This window comes from Gambusia affinis, linkage group LG23 (genome assembly GCF_019740435.1).
Source record: "Gambusia affinis linkage group LG23, SWU_Gaff_1.0, whole genome shotgun sequence".
Lineage (NCBI taxonomy): Eukaryota > Metazoa > Chordata > Actinopteri > Cyprinodontiformes > Poeciliidae > Gambusia > Gambusia affinis.
The window spans coordinates 331,712-348,075 of record NC_057890.1 but is presented as its reverse complement, the minus strand read 5'-3'; the positions used below and the strand labels follow the sequence as shown (position 1 = coordinate 348,075).

General features: G+C 38.9%; 2 protein-coding genes across 3 annotated transcripts in view; both read left to right on the top strand.

The window, feature by feature from the left end:
• The window catches only part of tmtc1 (transmembrane O-mannosyltransferase targeting cadherins 1), an 85,805-nt gene extending 77,783 nt beyond the window's left edge, over positions 1 to 8,022 (top strand). Inside the window, exons 18-19 of the mRNA XM_044107556.1 lie at positions 4,916 to 4,993; positions 5,706 to 8,022. Of these exons, the coding sequence (XP_043963491.1) occupies positions 4,916 to 4,993; positions 5,706 to 5,831 (204 nt within the window). The 3' untranslated portion in view covers positions 5,832 to 8,022. The remainder of the gene's footprint in view (positions 1 to 4,915; positions 4,994 to 5,705) is intronic.
• Positions 8,023 to 10,322: 2,300 nt separating this feature from the next.
• The window catches only part of cog5 (component of oligomeric golgi complex 5), a 56,897-nt gene continuing 50,855 nt past the window's right edge, over positions 10,323 to 16,364 (top strand). For both annotated transcript variants that reach the window (XM_044107552.1, XM_044107551.1), the window contains exons 1-5: positions 10,323 to 10,512; positions 10,863 to 11,002; positions 12,371 to 12,428; positions 12,957 to 13,011; positions 13,698 to 13,767. In XM_044107552.1, coding sequence (XP_043963487.1) covers positions 10,440 to 10,512; positions 10,863 to 11,002; positions 12,371 to 12,428; positions 12,957 to 13,011; positions 13,698 to 13,767 — 396 coding nt within the window. In that variant the 5' untranslated portion in view covers positions 10,323 to 10,439. The remainder of the gene's footprint in view (positions 10,513 to 10,862; positions 11,003 to 12,370; positions 12,429 to 12,956; positions 13,012 to 13,697; positions 13,768 to 16,364) is intronic.

The window sequence follows — 16,364 nt, the reverse complement described above, 5'->3', positions numbered from 1 at the left end:
CAGACGAAACAAAAATTGAGCTGTTTGGCCACAACACCCAGCAATATGTTTGGAGGAGAAAAGGTGAGGCCTTTAATCCCAGGAACACCATGCCTACTGTCAAGCATGGTGGTGGTAGTATTATGCTCTGGGGATGTTTTGCTGCCAGTGGAACTGGTTCTTTGCAGAAAGTAAATGGGATAATGAAGAAGGAGGATTACCTCCAAATTCTGCAGGAAAACTTAAAACCATCAGCCCGAAGGTTGGGTCTTGGGCGCAGTTGGGTGTTCCAACAAGACAATGACCCAAAACACACATCAAAAGTGGTAAAGGAATGGCTAAACCAGGCTAGAATTAAGGTTTTAGAATGGCCTTCCCAAAGTCCTGACTTAAACCCCATTGAGAACATGTGGACAGTGCTAAAGAAACAGGTTCATGCAAGAAAACCATCACATTTAGCTGAACTGCACCAATTCTGTCAAGAAGAGTGGTCAAACATTCGACCTGAAGCTTGCCAGGACCTTGTGGATGGCTACCAAAAGCGCCTAGTTGCCGTGAAAATGGCCAAGGGACATGTAACCAAATACTAATGTTGCTGTATGTATATTTTTGACCCAGCAGATTTGGTGACATTTTCAGCAGACCCATAATAAATTTATGAAAGAACCAAACTTTATGACTGTTTTTTGTGACAAACATGTATGTGTTCCGATCACTCTATCACAGAAAAATAAGAGTTGTAGAACTTATTGAAGACTCAAGACAGCCATAACATTATGATTTTTTACAAGTGTATGTACACTTTTGACCACAACTGTACATTGTCAATCAAACCTTGTGGGAGGCACTAATGCCATATGATAGAGGACAAATAATCCCACAGAAAAGCCTGAAAAAAAGAAGCTCTGGAAAAAAGAAACTAGACTTAAGAAGTAAATGACAGAAAGAGACTACATGCCATTAGTCCATCAGTAACTCTACATTGGAAAAAACGGTTTCTACAGACATAACTTGGATTCATGTACACAAGAACTGTTATTTGAATATTCTGCGTAAAGTTCTGTCATTCCATTGTATCCCGATCTGAATAACTAAGGCATTTTTAATATAGCTTGACTCTCATTACATATTTTATTTACAAAAGAATCCAAAAAATAATTCTTGCACAGATCACCTGGTCAATAGGAGTACCTTGTGTTTGTTCAATGCTGTTCTGGATGTCCACTCAGGTTCTTTCAAATCCTTTATTAAATTCTGATCCTTCTATTTCTAAACAAAAGATTAAGAATTCAGTAGTTTCTCATTTAGTTAAAATCACGTCTCAAATAAGAAAACATTATGGATGGACGGTCACATCAGTTCTTAGTCCATTGATAAATAACACATTCCCTCCATCAGCCTTAAATGTATTTCTTAATCAGTGGAAACATAAAGGGATTCAATGTACAAGAGATTTATTTTTTGAAAAGGCTTTTACATTTACATTTCAACAATTACAAAACAAATTTAATATGGAAAGTAAAGATTTAAAAAAAAAATACTTACGGATTCAAGAACAGATTTCCTACCCTTTCCTAATCAAACCCCGTCCTCCTCTGTGGAGACAATCCTTCTGTTTGATCCAGTAAGAAAGGACTTAACAACAAGGATCCATAATTGGTCATCACAGAAGACTCAGTGCCTACATTAGATCATCTGAAATGATGGTCAGGAAGATCTATGAGTGATTATTACAGATAGCCAGTGACCCAAAGTCCAAGAATATGTTAATTCTACTTCTATTTGTATTAGGCATGGTATCTCTCAATTCAAGGTATTACACAGATTGCATTTATCTAAGCTGAAATTGTCAAACATGTTTCATCTGTTGATTCATCCTGTGACAGATGGACAAAAGGGCCGGACTCTCTTGTGTAACCTTGCTAAATGTACTCGGGTCCTATCTCAGCTCGGTTCAAATAATAATTTAGTTCTGTGTTGTGTGAATAATGGCCAGAAGACAGGATGAGATGAAACACAGTTCATCTGCACAAAACAGAATATCTACTGGTCAGGACTCAAGTTCCTCACACCAAGTACAGCACCTTACCAGATGATACAGCCAGGATGCTAATGGTCACAGTGAGTGATAAGAACCTTAATGAGATCATTAAGTTTCCGTGGAGATCTGGTTGTGTTTGTTAAAACATCAAATATGAAGTTGATGCTGGAGTGTTATTTACTTAAAACATACTATATATGCCACTGAAATGGAATGCAGATTTGTCTTTGTGCAACACCTTATAAGACCACAAGAATTTTCTTGACAAAACGGGAGGCCACAGTTACATTCTTTCTGTTTGTTTTATTGTCAATAAGGTGCTGCATTTTTTTCAAAATGTCAATAACATCAATCAATCAAACTTTACCTGTATAGCACATTTCAGCAGCAAGTCATTTCAAAGTGCTTTACATCAAATCAACAACAAAAACACAACATCAAGTCAGATTCCGTCAATAAATTTCTAATTGATCACGTTTCAAATAAAACTCTAAACAAGGGGGGTTTTAGTTGAGATTTAAAGGAAGTCAGTGTTTCAGCTGTTGTAAAGTTTTCTGGAAGTTTGTTCCAGATTTTTGGTGCATAGATGCTAAATGCCGCTTCTCCTCGTTTGGTTCTGGTTCTGGGGGTGCAGAGCAGAACCAGAACCAGAACCTAAGAGTTCTGGAAGGTTGATAAAACAACAGCAGCAAATCTTTAATGTATTGTGGTGCTAAACCATTCAGTGATTTATAAACTAACAACAGTATTTTAAAGTCTATTCTTTGAGCTACAGGGAGCCAGTGGAGGGACTTTAAAACTGGTGTTATGTGCTCTATCTTCCTGGTTTTAGTGAGAACGTGAGCAGCAGCATTCTGGATCAGCTGCAGCTGTTTGATTGATTTGTTGGACAGACCTGTGAAGACGCCGTTACAATAATCAATGCGACTGAAGATAAACGCATGGATGAGTTTCTCTAGGTCTGGCTGAGACGTTAGTCCTTTAATCCTGGAAATGTTCTTCAGGTGATAGAAGGCCGACTTTGTAACTGTCTTTATGTGGCTCTGAAGATTCAGGTCAGAGTCCATCACTACTCCCAGGTTGTGGGCTGATCGCTGGTTTTCAGTTGTAATAACTGAAGCTGTGCACTGACTCTAGATCTATAACTCTAGATCTATAACTAGATCGTTCCTCTTTAGGTCTAAAAATAATAACTTCAGTTTTGTTTTTGTTCAGCTGGAGGAAGTTTTGACACATCCACACATTTATCTGTTCTAAGCATCTGTTCAGTGATTGGATGGGGTCAAAGGTCACCTGGTGACATCGTAATGTAACGCTGTGTGTCATCTACATAGTTATGGTAGCTAATATTATTTCCTGTTATAATCTGAGCCAGTGGGAGCATAGATATTGAATAAGAGGGTCCTAGGACTGAACCTTGAGGTACCCCACATGTGACCTTTGACCTCTTTGATGAGAAGTTTCCAATTGAAATAAAGAAATCCCTGTTCTTTATATAAGATTCAAACCAGTTAAGCACTGGACCGGAGAGTCCGACCCAACTCTCCAGTCCATTCAGTAATATGTCATGGTCAACACTGAGGTCCAACAGAACCAGCACTGTGGTTCTCCCACAGTCCGTATTTATATGGATGTCATTGAACACTTTGACTAGGCCAGTCTCTGTGCTGCGGTGAGACCGGAAACCAGACTGGAAGGAGTCAAAGCGGTTGGTTATCTTTAGGAAACAATTTTAACTGTTTACACACAACTTTTTCAATAACTTTGCTGATGAATGGGAGGTCAGAGGTCAGAGATCGGCCTGTAATTCTGCAGTAGTGATTTGTCCAGATTGTTCTGTTTTATCAGTGGTTTGATTACTGCTGTTTTCAAAGCCTGGGGGAAAACGCCTGATGAGAGCGATGAGTTACTATTTGGATCAGATCAGTAGCAACAACAGACAGAACTTTCTTAAAGAAATGTGAGGGTAGAACATCCAGACAGCAGGAACTGGAGCTTAATTGACTTATAATTTCCTCTAGGGTTTTATAATTAAGTAGTTGAAATTGGGTCATTTTTCCTGTATTTGTTTTGTTTGGGCACAGTGTTGGTACTGACTTTATAGTGGATGTGCAGATTAATCCTCTGATTTTTTGAATTTTCTCTGAAAAGAAACTGGAAAACTGGTTGCAGGCGGCAATAGACTGAAATTCAGGTGGTAACGTGATAGGAGGGTTTGTGAGTCTGTCGACTGTTGCAAATAAAGCTGGAGCATTGTTAATGTTTATGACATCTGCAAAGAAAACCTGTCTTGCATGTTTGAGTGTTAAATGATAGTAACGTAGTTTTTCTTTATAGATGTCATAATGAACGTGAAGTTGAGTTTTACGCCATTTTCGGCAGAGTTGTCTTGCAGATCTAACTGTTTGTGCATTTCTCCATGGAGATTTCTTCTTACCAGACACAACCTTCATTTTAATTGGGGCAATGGAATCAATGATATCTGAAACTTTAGACTGAAAATCTTTTACCAACTTATCTACGTCATTAGAGCTTAAGGGTGAGGAAGAAGAGTAGATTTGATGAAATGTTTCTGCTGTGTTTTCAGTGAAGAACGTTTTGTGATGGTTGCTGTTTGTCCAAGTGGATTAAAGGATAAACAACTTTCAAAGATAACAGGAAGTGATGCGACAGGGCGACATCAGTTACAGAGACATTGGAAATATTCACACCAATACTGATAACCAGGTCCAGTGTGTGTGTGTTGCTTGTTTGACATCATTTATTCTTCACCTTAAACTTAGATTGCTGTTATAGTGGGCTGTTTGACTCTATCTAGCTTGATGCTAAATGTTGGAGCTTTCTGATTTGTTTATTGATTCATTCAGTCTCTTTGTCTGTTTTCTCTCCTACTAGAATTACAAGTTGGCTGTTGAGCTGAAGCCTGACCAGTCTCAGGCCTGGATGAACATGGGAGGGATTCAGCACATCAAGGTGATAACGTATAAAAAAATCTAAAATACGTTCACATACCATGCATAGCCGCGCTCTAGCTATGGATGGCATGTAAAAGAATATTAAAATTAAGTGCCTATATACCAAGGGTGCCCAAAGTGGGTCCTTGAGGGCCGGTATCCTGCGTGTTTTAGTCTCTCCCTGGTGTAACTCACCTGGAGCAAATGATGGCTCATTAGAGGCCTAAGAAGAACACTGACATGCTGAAATAGTCTTTACTACCACCAGGGAGAGAACTAAAACGTGCAGGACGCCGGCCCTGCAGGACCCACTTCAGGCACCCCTGCTATATACTGTACAATATTATAGCATAGAAATACTCTAAAGTTGTCAGACATTGAAAAATTTAACCCAAGACTTGGAAATAGTAGAAATAGCAAGGGTGGTCACTGAATGCCACGCGCAGATCATTCATATGTTCCAGCATGCAGAACTTGAATGAGTTCCTTTAAAATAACTGGATTATTTGAATTAAACCAGAATTAAAGACTAATGATTATCATTTGTAGATCTGTTTATTACTATTCAGTGATTTTGAGGCGACAGATGTCCAGATTATGATTAAGGAGAGCAGGGATCTGTGTGCTCCTTCCTTCGATACAAGCGCAAGACTTAGTATTTCTTTAGTTTAATTGTACTATCTGGCATCTTTATTTGAATACAATACATGTGTTAACATGTCTGGACACAGGGAGACTATGCAGCTGCCAGGATGTACTATGAGCGGGCCCTGCATCTGAATCCTGGCTCCAAACTTCTCAAGGAAAATCTGGCAAAGCTGGACCGGCTGGAGAAGAGACTGACAGGTGGAGCATAATGTGGCAGACGTGAAAATTGTCCTGAATAGAGGTCAGCAGCTTGCTCTGGGGGAGGACATTTGCCAGGTCACTGCATCAGTCCAACCTGTTCACAGTCAGAGCAGGAGAGAAGGCTTGCTGGTACATCTGTGTGCAGCTGAGTGAAATGGAGAATAACACAGAAGACCACTGGAAGTTCTGTGACTTTACAAGCTTTGTTTATCGTGATCTAATTTATTAGTGTTGCCTACTTAGATGCAGAGTTATTTTCTAAATAAGTATATTCACCAATTGTAATTCAGTCCTCTGCTTTCAGCATCATTCCCATATTTATTAGTTCAAGAAAGTGAAAAGAATCAGAAAAGGTTCTAACCTGTAGGGAACATGTCTGAGAGCTTCATAGAAGTCAAAAGGACATTCTGAAACAAAGGTTTGTGTGCAAGAGAATGGTGTTGATATCAGTGATGGACGCATGGTGGTAGGAGATCGTCCCTCAGTTGTTGGGTTCTCGCTCTGTTCACCTCTGTTGTGTTGTTGGGTAAGATGTCACCCACCTTGCCTGCTGGTGGCGGTCACAGGGCCTGGCTAGTGTTTTGTAGCCTTGCCTCTGTCACAGTGTGGCCCAGGGCAGCTGTGGCTACTATCCAGTAACTTGCCATCAGTGTGTAAATGGGTGAATGACTGAATGTAGTGTAAAAGCGTTTTGGGATCTTCTGAACTTGATAAAGCACTATACAAGTTCACCTTTGTACAATAGAATGAGAGTTGCATTCTATTGAACTCTCAGAATTCTTTCAGGCTGTAGCTGAAACTGATCACTGAATGCAGTTTGTCTCTCTTCTCACTGGTGGCAAAACTCCACACCACCAAGTCAGAGGAATGCAGTGCTTCCCCAAGCTTTATTTTATCCTGAGGTTGTGAATCAATCACAAGGGTTGTGTTTGAGTGTGTATACCAGGGGTGCCCAATACGTAGATTGCAATCCACCTGAATTGATTTTTTTCACAGTTCTCCTAATGGAGAACTGGATGTAGAAATAAATTTTTCTCAGGTAATGAGCAAAAATGTTAATATAGCAAAAAATATATATTTTTATGTGTAGCTATGAATTGATGCAACTGAAGAAATTATTTTCAAAATTGAAACCAAAGGATGCCCGCCACAGCTCGGGGCCATGACCATCACAGCCTTGTGATGGTCATGGCCCCGACTCTTATAGGGTGAGGCTTACACAGCAGCAGTTTGCTTTATTTATACAGAGTTTTTGTAAAGGACAGATCAAGAAAACCATCACTCATACACTCCAGTAAGAGATAACTTTTGCCTATAAAATATGTTTTCATTTACAATTTTTACATGTGGTAGTTGTCAGCCACCTGATGAGAGAAAAAGTAGCTCTTGGCCTCAAATCACTTGGGCACCCTTGGTGTAAATAGTCACTCATCTAACTGCTGTTCTTTATGACCCATGAAACAGGCTTTTCTTTCCTTTTTCTCTATAATAAGTTTTACTTATGTCATCAGGATATGATTTAGGTTTTTGGTCTACAATTTACTCATCTATTGTGGATGGACTTTAGCATAATGGAATCATTTAGATTAAATACCAGCTGACATGAACAATCAGGTTGCCTGAATTTCACCAGGATTCAGATTTATGACTTGTTGTCCTCTTCGCTCTTGCAAAGATGAACCTTTACCATGAGAGAGCAAAACACCTGACTAAGGGTTCATTGTCTGTATAAGACTGTGAATCTGCTCCTGTTGAACAAACCTTTGATATGCCATGGTCAGTCCCAGAAGTGGACCTTCAGATTTAGTCTTTTTTTTGTCACAAAAGAGAAGGGATTGCAATATATTGCTGAGTATCAATCAGTACAACAAAGGCTACAAGTGTAAAATTTTCTTTTTGTAGCTCTGAAAGTGAAATGCCACAGATAAATGCTGCATCCCTCGGAGAGGAGCTGACTTTGAGCCTATGGTCCCAGATCATCTGCAGCTTTAATAAGGAGCTGTGTTTTTTTTCCAGTTCATCTTGTGGCTTTGTGCTTTAAAACCTCAGTAGTTTGCTGTTTGAATGCTTGTTATTTTTGTGAGCACTGATTTCAATGTGATTGAATGTTGTGATGTGATTGTACGATGTAAAGGAAGTGACCAGGACAATGATGTAATTGCTCCAAAACAATAAAAATAAAGTATATCTTTTACTACATCATGTCTGGCGTGTTTCTGCTTAAAGGTATTGCACTATGCAGTACATACAGTACATGTCCCTCGTAAAAGGAAAGGTGTCCTACACAAAACCCTGAGAGAATTTATGTCCATATTAAAGCATAGTAATATGGCAGTATTATGAGCCTGGGCAAAGAAATTGGAAATGTTTTCTTAACCTGTTGTAGACCTTTAGATAATCAAAGCTGTCAGTGATTTGTATTATTATAGCTCAACTTGGTTGTTCATCTGTTTTCTCTACATGCTGGTTTTGAGACAGGCATGTGGAACTAATTTTTGATTGGTAGCTGCACTGTAAAAAACCCAGAGTAAAACTTATGATAAAAAAATTGTAAGACACTGACAGTTACAAACTGTAACATCCAAAGCATTTATATTACTGTAGAAAATAAATGGAAGTCAAGTAACATGAATTTCACTTAATTTTTACAGTTATGAAATGTAGAAAACATATATTTATTGTGGAAGTCTTAGAAATTGAAAACTTTATAGAAAAATGCTGTAATATTGCCAGCAATTAATAACCCTAAAATGAACAGTACTAATCAACCAAAATTACACATTTTGCCGATATTTACATCTATAATGTAAAACCGTAAACCAGACTGCATAAGTAATTTCTACAAAGAATCCAATGCTTGTATAATATTTTTTTTATTTTATGTTTTGATAAAAAAAATTATTCATAATGCCCTTCATGTATCAAATTTAAATCTCAAAGGCAGATCAGGAATTGAACTGGTGATCCACCAATTGCAGGAAACATTCCTACAGCTAAACACTGTTAAAATGATAGCAATAGCTTGGGCATGTTGTGTCATGTTCATAGCACGACCCACGGCCTTGAGTCCTCAACACAGGTTCAATTCCTGGACCCAGCAACATTTACCACATGTCTTCCCCCCTTTTCTGTCAGCCTACTTTCATAAAAGGGACACTACAGCCCACAAAAGACCCCCTGAGGGGAGGGGGCAAAAAAATCTAGCAATAGCAAAACTCTAGAATAAATAAATAAACCTGGTTTTGTGTGTGGTTCTGTTGTTATTTTTAATCTCCAGGAGAGTCAGTCTTTTTACAACTTTTGTCATGTTTTGTCACCCTTACCCTGACAAATAAAAGTCAGTCACCAAACACTGTTCTCCATCACATTGTGTTTATCATTTTTAATTGCTAATATCAACATATTCCAATAGCTGATAACAGGACCCAAAACTTGGACTTTCTGAAAAGATGAGAGTGTAGGCTTTCTGGAAAATTCCGTTCTCCTGTAAAATATGACAGATTACTGCATGAAAAATATTTCTAGTTACAAGTTTTTTTTAATCGATAATGTCACTTATTGGTCTAAAATAATAAGTTCTAGTATTTACATTAAATACATTAAAATATTTGTCTGTGAAGATCTGAGACACATGACAACATAATTCCTCTCTTTTCAAAGAAGGAAAAAATGCTTTTAGAAACATCAAAGAGGAATGCAGCTCCTGAACCTTGAAATCCTCGTCACCCCATTGGACAGGAACCAACCATACAACTCTGGAAAAAAATAAGAGACTACTTAAAATAATCAGTTTCTCAAATTTTACTTGTTATAGGTATATGTTTGAGTAAAAATAACATTATTTTTTCATTCTTTGAACTATTGACATGTGTCCAAAATTTCAAGTAAAAATTTACTATTAATTTCAGAAATGAGAAATCCAGAGATCCCGACTTATTTTCTTGGGATCTCGAGAAAGTAAGTCGGGATTTCTCTTTCTTTTATTTTCCCCATGTCTCCTCAGGGGCTCCGTACCTTTATATCAGATCTTCTGACATAAAGAAACAGTACCGTTATAACCATGACCCTTCATGGTCATGGAGGGCTGACCATGTTGTCTCAGATCAAGACAGCCCTCCACCTCTGTCAGCAGCAGAAACAGCAACATTATACCTGTTGGGGAAAACATAGACTATGTTTTGCATTGTCTCCACATGATGACAATGATACAGTATGATCTGATTAAATATTAGATTCTTGATTAATATGCGTTGTTCAATATGCCCCTTCTTAACTTTGAGCCCCCGCCCCTCCAAAGGTCTCTGCACGGCCCTGCCTGCTATCACCTAGCTTCCAACAAAAAGTAATTAAAAATTAGAAATACACAGAATGTGTTGGAGAACAGTGTTTGGTGACGGACTTTTATTTGTTATGCTAAAGTGAACGTGACAAAAGTTGAAAAAAGACTGACTCTCCTGGAGATTAAAAATAGCACAAAATTTAAACTCCGCCTCTGCCTGCAGTCAGATCTCCAGACACAAGCAGAACAGATTTTCCCAGGGAAACAGAATTTCGCACAAGATGGCCATGAAGTGGCGCACTACTCCAAAAATCTATTTGCAAGCTGACCAGAAGAAATGTACGTCACACACGGAAGTGTCAACATGGAGGACGGTAAAGAAGTTTCCACGAATTCACTTTTGAAAGATGGTGAGCTTGTCTTTTTTAACCAAACACACAAACTAACAAGAAAAACAAGAAAAAAACAAAAACAAACAAACAAACAAAAAACCGATACCTGACAATAAAAACTGGATAAGGTTTCTGTGCTACAAGGCTAACTTGTTCAGCTCCTGTACATGTAATCATCCTTCTCTTTCCGAGTAAGTGGAGCTTGTAGCGTTTGGATTGTGTTTAGTAATCGGCCTAATAGACAATCTCGTTCTTTTAATACAGTGACCCACAGAAGCTACTCAGTTTTCTGACAGACCACCCGGGTCCTTTCTCTGGTCTGCTGGATGCTAGTGGGAGACTCTAAAGATCTTCTGCTCTGTTTGCAGAGTGCTATTCGGATTTCCTGGACGAAGATTTTGACGTGAAGACGTACACAGCACAGGCTATCCATCATGCCGTCATCGCTGAGCAGTTGGCCAAGCTGGCACAGGGCATCAGCCAGCTCGACAAAGAGCTGCACAGCCAGGTACTAACATCCGCTTCATTCAAAGCACTCAGAAACCTGCTTTGACATTGTGTCTGTTAAAACCATTTGAGGTAGGGTGTATTAGCAACATTCACAAAGGACTTGTAAGTCATTACAAACGGTTTCAGTTTGTAATGAAACCGTTTGTTTGAAACCGTTTGATGCTCATAGAGCATCAAAGGAAGTTTTAAATATCACGAAGCTCATTCATGCAGGTTCCAAAATAATACAGCTTCACCTAAAAGCAGCAAGTGGTGTTCTGGGTGTGTGTACATTACGCTAGTCTTTAAAACTTCTCAAAAGTGCTACCCATGGATAAAAAGCCGTTTTTGAGTGGGTGGGTCACTAATCAAGCAACTGGGAAGAAACGGCATAGAATGTCATGCTTTACCTTTATAAGCATAGCAGATGTCATGGCTTTCTCTACATACATAACATTCATATTCTTAAATCTCACTTGATATTTATGCTTGATAGTCTTGATGTCTATAACTCATTTACTAATTATCTGTTGACCATTTGGAAAAGATATGCATTTTCACTCACTTATTGACCTCACCTTAAATAATGAAATACTGTTGACTGACTTCTTCTGTAGGAACACAAACCATCTGTGCTGTGTGGCAAATTCAGTTCTCACTTCAGTTTCATATCTCAGTGGTACTTCTGAGTAACATCTGTGAAAATGGTTTCATTTTTAACTGATGTTAAAAATCTGCCATTAAGCTTCTCTTGGAGGAGGATCAGTGAGTTTTTGGGCATCAGAGAATTCTTTTTCCTTCTCCCCTCCAGGGGTCTTTTGTGGGCTCTAGTGTCCCTTATTTGAAATCATTATTTAATTTTGTGCTGGCTTCAGAATTCCACTTCTATCCATGAAGCTTGTATACGTTTCCTTCATGGCTATTTATTTGTTTAAGCTTACACAAGTCAGTTTGTGTGTGTTGTAGTGGTGAGAAGGAGAGGTCAGAATCAGTTCAATACAACTCAGTAGCTCAAAGAAACTCAAACATCTGTTTTAGCCAGGACTGGTCATTGCAGTTTTGCTCATCTCTTCTTCTATAATTTGCCACTGACTACTTCCATGTGATTTAGTTTATAAATTTATGTTTTTCAAGCTCAGAATTTTTGGCATTTAGATACATTCTTATACTAAAATGACTAAACATTCTTCATGCTTAGAAAGTCCATGATTTTAAGGTGGTGTACCGAAGCCTGATTTGCATGGATTGCGTCATCCTAAAATCAATCTCCATCACAACAAACTAAATACCCTTTGGGTATTAGCTACTCTTTAGTTTTGCATTTCAAATCAACACTAAATTTCAGTCAAACTTTGTGGATTGTGTGTGTTTTTTCTTTTCTTTCCAGGTTGTGGCAAGGCATGAAGACTTGTTGGCTCAGGCTACAGGGATCGAGTCTCTCGAAGGTATTTACCCACTTTTTTTTACTCTGCATTTTGCTTTTGGTTCCTGTAATTGTGAGATGGGTTCCCTCTCCCCAGTCCAAGTGGCTAGGGAGAGGGAAGGGTGGGTCTCCATGCTCAGGCTACTGCACCCGCGAACCCATCCTAGTTAAGTATGATATCTAAATAACTAAGGAAGTATAGAGGTTAGTTGTTGTTACTGACTAGAGGTGTGCTGATCAATCATAAATTTGAATATATTAGATATTAAGCATTCAAATTCAAAAATACTATACTGATCCCAAAAGGAAATCAAATGTTGACATAACTGACATTAATTCAAGATTGTTTGTGTGTAAAAAGGGGAATGTAGAAAATATTTAAAAATATTGCAGCACTTTAGTTATATTATATGCCTACAAAATATATTTGAAAAAACATCTTTACAAAACTGTGAGCCTTGATTGGTACCACCAGGTGGAGGTAGTGCATTCTAATAAGTAAGCTCTTTAAATCTAATATTCTGAAAGACAAATCTTTTGTTACTTTCAGGGGTTCTTCAGATGATGCAGACGAGGATTAGTGCACTGCAGGCCGCTGTTGAGAGGTAAATAATCAACTGAACGATCAGGGTGTTGTAGATGGAATTTGGCTGTTGATCCATTAGAGTTGAGTTGAACCTCAACGTTAAATGATCCCAGGAACTTGAAAGAAGATGGTAGCTGAACCAGAAAGCATCAGGATCTAGATCAAATCAGCTATTGACACTGTTTCAGATGCTGGAACGCTGTTGATGAAAACAATACATGTTTCTATGCTACAGTTTGTGATCATTGAAGACCACAATGTCTCTGTTGTGTTAATGAGTTTTTTCAATATTTGTGTAAAAAAAATCTTCACATGCAATGAGCCCATGGAGTCTGTAGCTGACAGGTTCTTTATTTCTGCTTAGAGTAGAAAATATTCTACAGCCATTCTACCTAGAGTAGTCTTTAACTTCAGGGTTTTAAGTGCCACACAGTTTCTCCACTTTATACCTGGATGCCCAGTTCAAATCTAAATGTTACTTCAAAAGGTAAAAGTTTCTCAGAGTTGAGTTAGAACCTCGGGTTCCAAGTATACTTTGTTGTCTTCAAGTGTTTGTTTTTTTAATATTTATTTTCTTTTATAGCATTTACCTTCCTGCTGCATAATTATGGAAACACTAGATAGGTTCTCTGTTTACTGGAGAAGTTTCTGAGGTGGAAAACACCTGGATGATGGTCAGTTCTAAAAACATTTTTTTCTTTCCAGAATGAGGACAAAGATTGTTGATCCCTATAACAAGATTGTGGGCAGAATCACTCAGCTAGCCAGACTGCAGGTGAGTTTAAATGTAATCTATCTGATTGGGAATTATGTTTTACAATGCTGGTAAAAAATTGGTTTTCTGTTCCAAAGATTAGTAAAAGTCATTAGGTTCTTACTATGCCTTGGATCAAATAAATATATCAGAGCTTGTGACTACGTTAAAATTAAATTGAATTCTTGAAGCAGTCTATGTCATAATCAAGAGACAAAACACATTGATCAAATATAATTGATTGATCTAACCTTCATCTCTTTTGGGTCCTGGAGATAGGTATTCCTCAGTTCAAGTAGCTTTCTTGGCATTTGCCACACATGCTTTTATTGGCCATCTTGTTGCCACACTATAAAACAATCAGGCTAAGATGTGGACTTGGATGGATTCTGTGTATCACTATATTTTGTGCAAGACTTGAATAACAAGGTTTACACGCAAACCTGAAGTTGTAATCTACTAAATGTCTGCAGAGTGACATAAAATCAATTTCTACATAACAAAAGGCTGTTGATTCAGATACAGCAGTCGTTCTGTGTTCCCTGGTTCAGACACTGGGAATGGGCACTGAGCACAATTTTATTGTTTATTGTTTCAAACATGTTGCAACTGGCCCTAGTATCGTCTTTTTTGTGAAATATAACCATATTTTGGAACATTTTTACCACAACGCCATCTTGGACATTTTCTAAGCACAATACTGTGTGTACAATACGTCATCATGCAAATATGTATTAACAGTTTTTAAATATCTGTGAACATCCAGAAAACTACACTTGATGCATGCTTTCTTTTAATAACAGAAATAACAGTTACTCCTGCTGCATCTTGCAGGAGAGCAAGCTGTTGCCATTAAAACTAAATTTGGCATGTTTAGCCCTTCCTCCAGCTTATGAAACAGGGTCATTTGGACTCCATGGCTTTTTTATTCAGTGTGCTATCTGGGGGTGTCCCACAGAGTGTGAGCTTTTACAAGGTTGTTTTTGCATGTAATTTTGTGAACTGATGAGACCAGAGTACGGTAGATGCTGATGGCTGTGGGCAGGAAGGATCTTCTGTACCAGTCTGTATTACAATGAATGTGTAGAAGCCTCTGACTGAATACCCTCTCTTTTATGACAGTCTCATGAAGAGGATGCTCAGGGTTCTCCATAATTTTCTTGATTTTATGAGTAATCCTTTTTTGCACTATAATCTGCTAATCAGTGTGATTCTGAGGGCACTCTCTGGGGCCCCTGGCGTTATGTATGAGAGTAATCACTTTCAGAGTCTCAGACTTGACACTTAAATCTGAGTAGAATGAGGATTTCTATGTATTAGTGAGGAATCCTGTCAGGATTGTGATTTTCAGTTTTCCCTTTGACAACAATAAATCTTTGTCTTCCACTTTCTCTGCTTTGTTCTTACTATATGTCAGTCCATACGTACATCCATCCATTTATCAATTGTCTGTGCCCTTACTGTGTTGTGAGGTTTCTGATACTTATGTCTAGTTGTCACTGGCTAAGGACAACACAGAGACACGGGGCAGGTAACAATGCACACAGTCATAGTAAGATCTACTTAGAAAAATGAAACACCTGGAAGGGAACCTAGATTTAGACTTATTTTGTTATCGTTTCACCAACCGGTTGAACAGACCATGGAGAGGATGGGTGGAATTGGAGAGGATCTGGATTGCTCTGGCTAAACAGTGTCTTGGTGCAATCTTCTGGATAGGGGAGTGGAGTTTCAATGATCCTTTCCACTGTCTTCACCACTCTTAGCAGAGACTTCCAGTCTGAGGCCTTGCAGCTTCCAGACCAGATGGAGATACTGTTGGTCAGCAGGCTCTCAATGGTTCCTCTGTAGAAGATATAGAGGATGGGAGTCTTCCTGTCATTGCCCATGTGAGTGTTGAGCATTCCATGTCCCAAGATCCAACCTCTGCAACTTGTGGATCGGATCGCCATGGTCCCTGACCTCAGCCACCACCCGGTGGCCTGGTAAAAGCCGGCCACCAGGCACTCACCAGCATTGCCCACCTCCAGATCTGGCTCTAGGGTGGGGCCCCAGTGACCCAAGTCTGGGCAAAGGAACACAGTTTCCTAAAAGATCTTCTTCATCATAAGGGGTCTCCAGGCTGTGCTTTGTCTGGTTCCTCCTCTAGGACCTGCCTTGGGAGGCCCTACCAGGGGCACGGAGCCTCTGACAGTGTTGCTCCTAGGATCACTGGGACACTCAAACCCCTCCACCACGATGCGGTGGCTGCCCACGGAGAGGATTTGAAATGACAAATTACAAATATGTGCTAGTAGTTTTGATATTGCCTATCTTAGCCAAAAACAAATCTATTCCATTACAATCTATAGATCTTTTATCACTATATATTTTTTTGCTATATTTATACAGTAATCCCTCGTTTATCGCGGGGGTTACGTTCCGAAAATGACCCGCGATAAGTGAAATCCGCGAAATAGAAAACTTTTTTTTTTTTTTTACAATTAGCAACTATTACATGTACTGTATACAAATACAGTGACTCACGTGTAGGCCGTTTCACTGCTCTTCAGACTGCTGCATCCTGACTGCGCTCTGCAGTGTTCTCTTCTTCGAAATTACAAGATAATTTGGCCAAC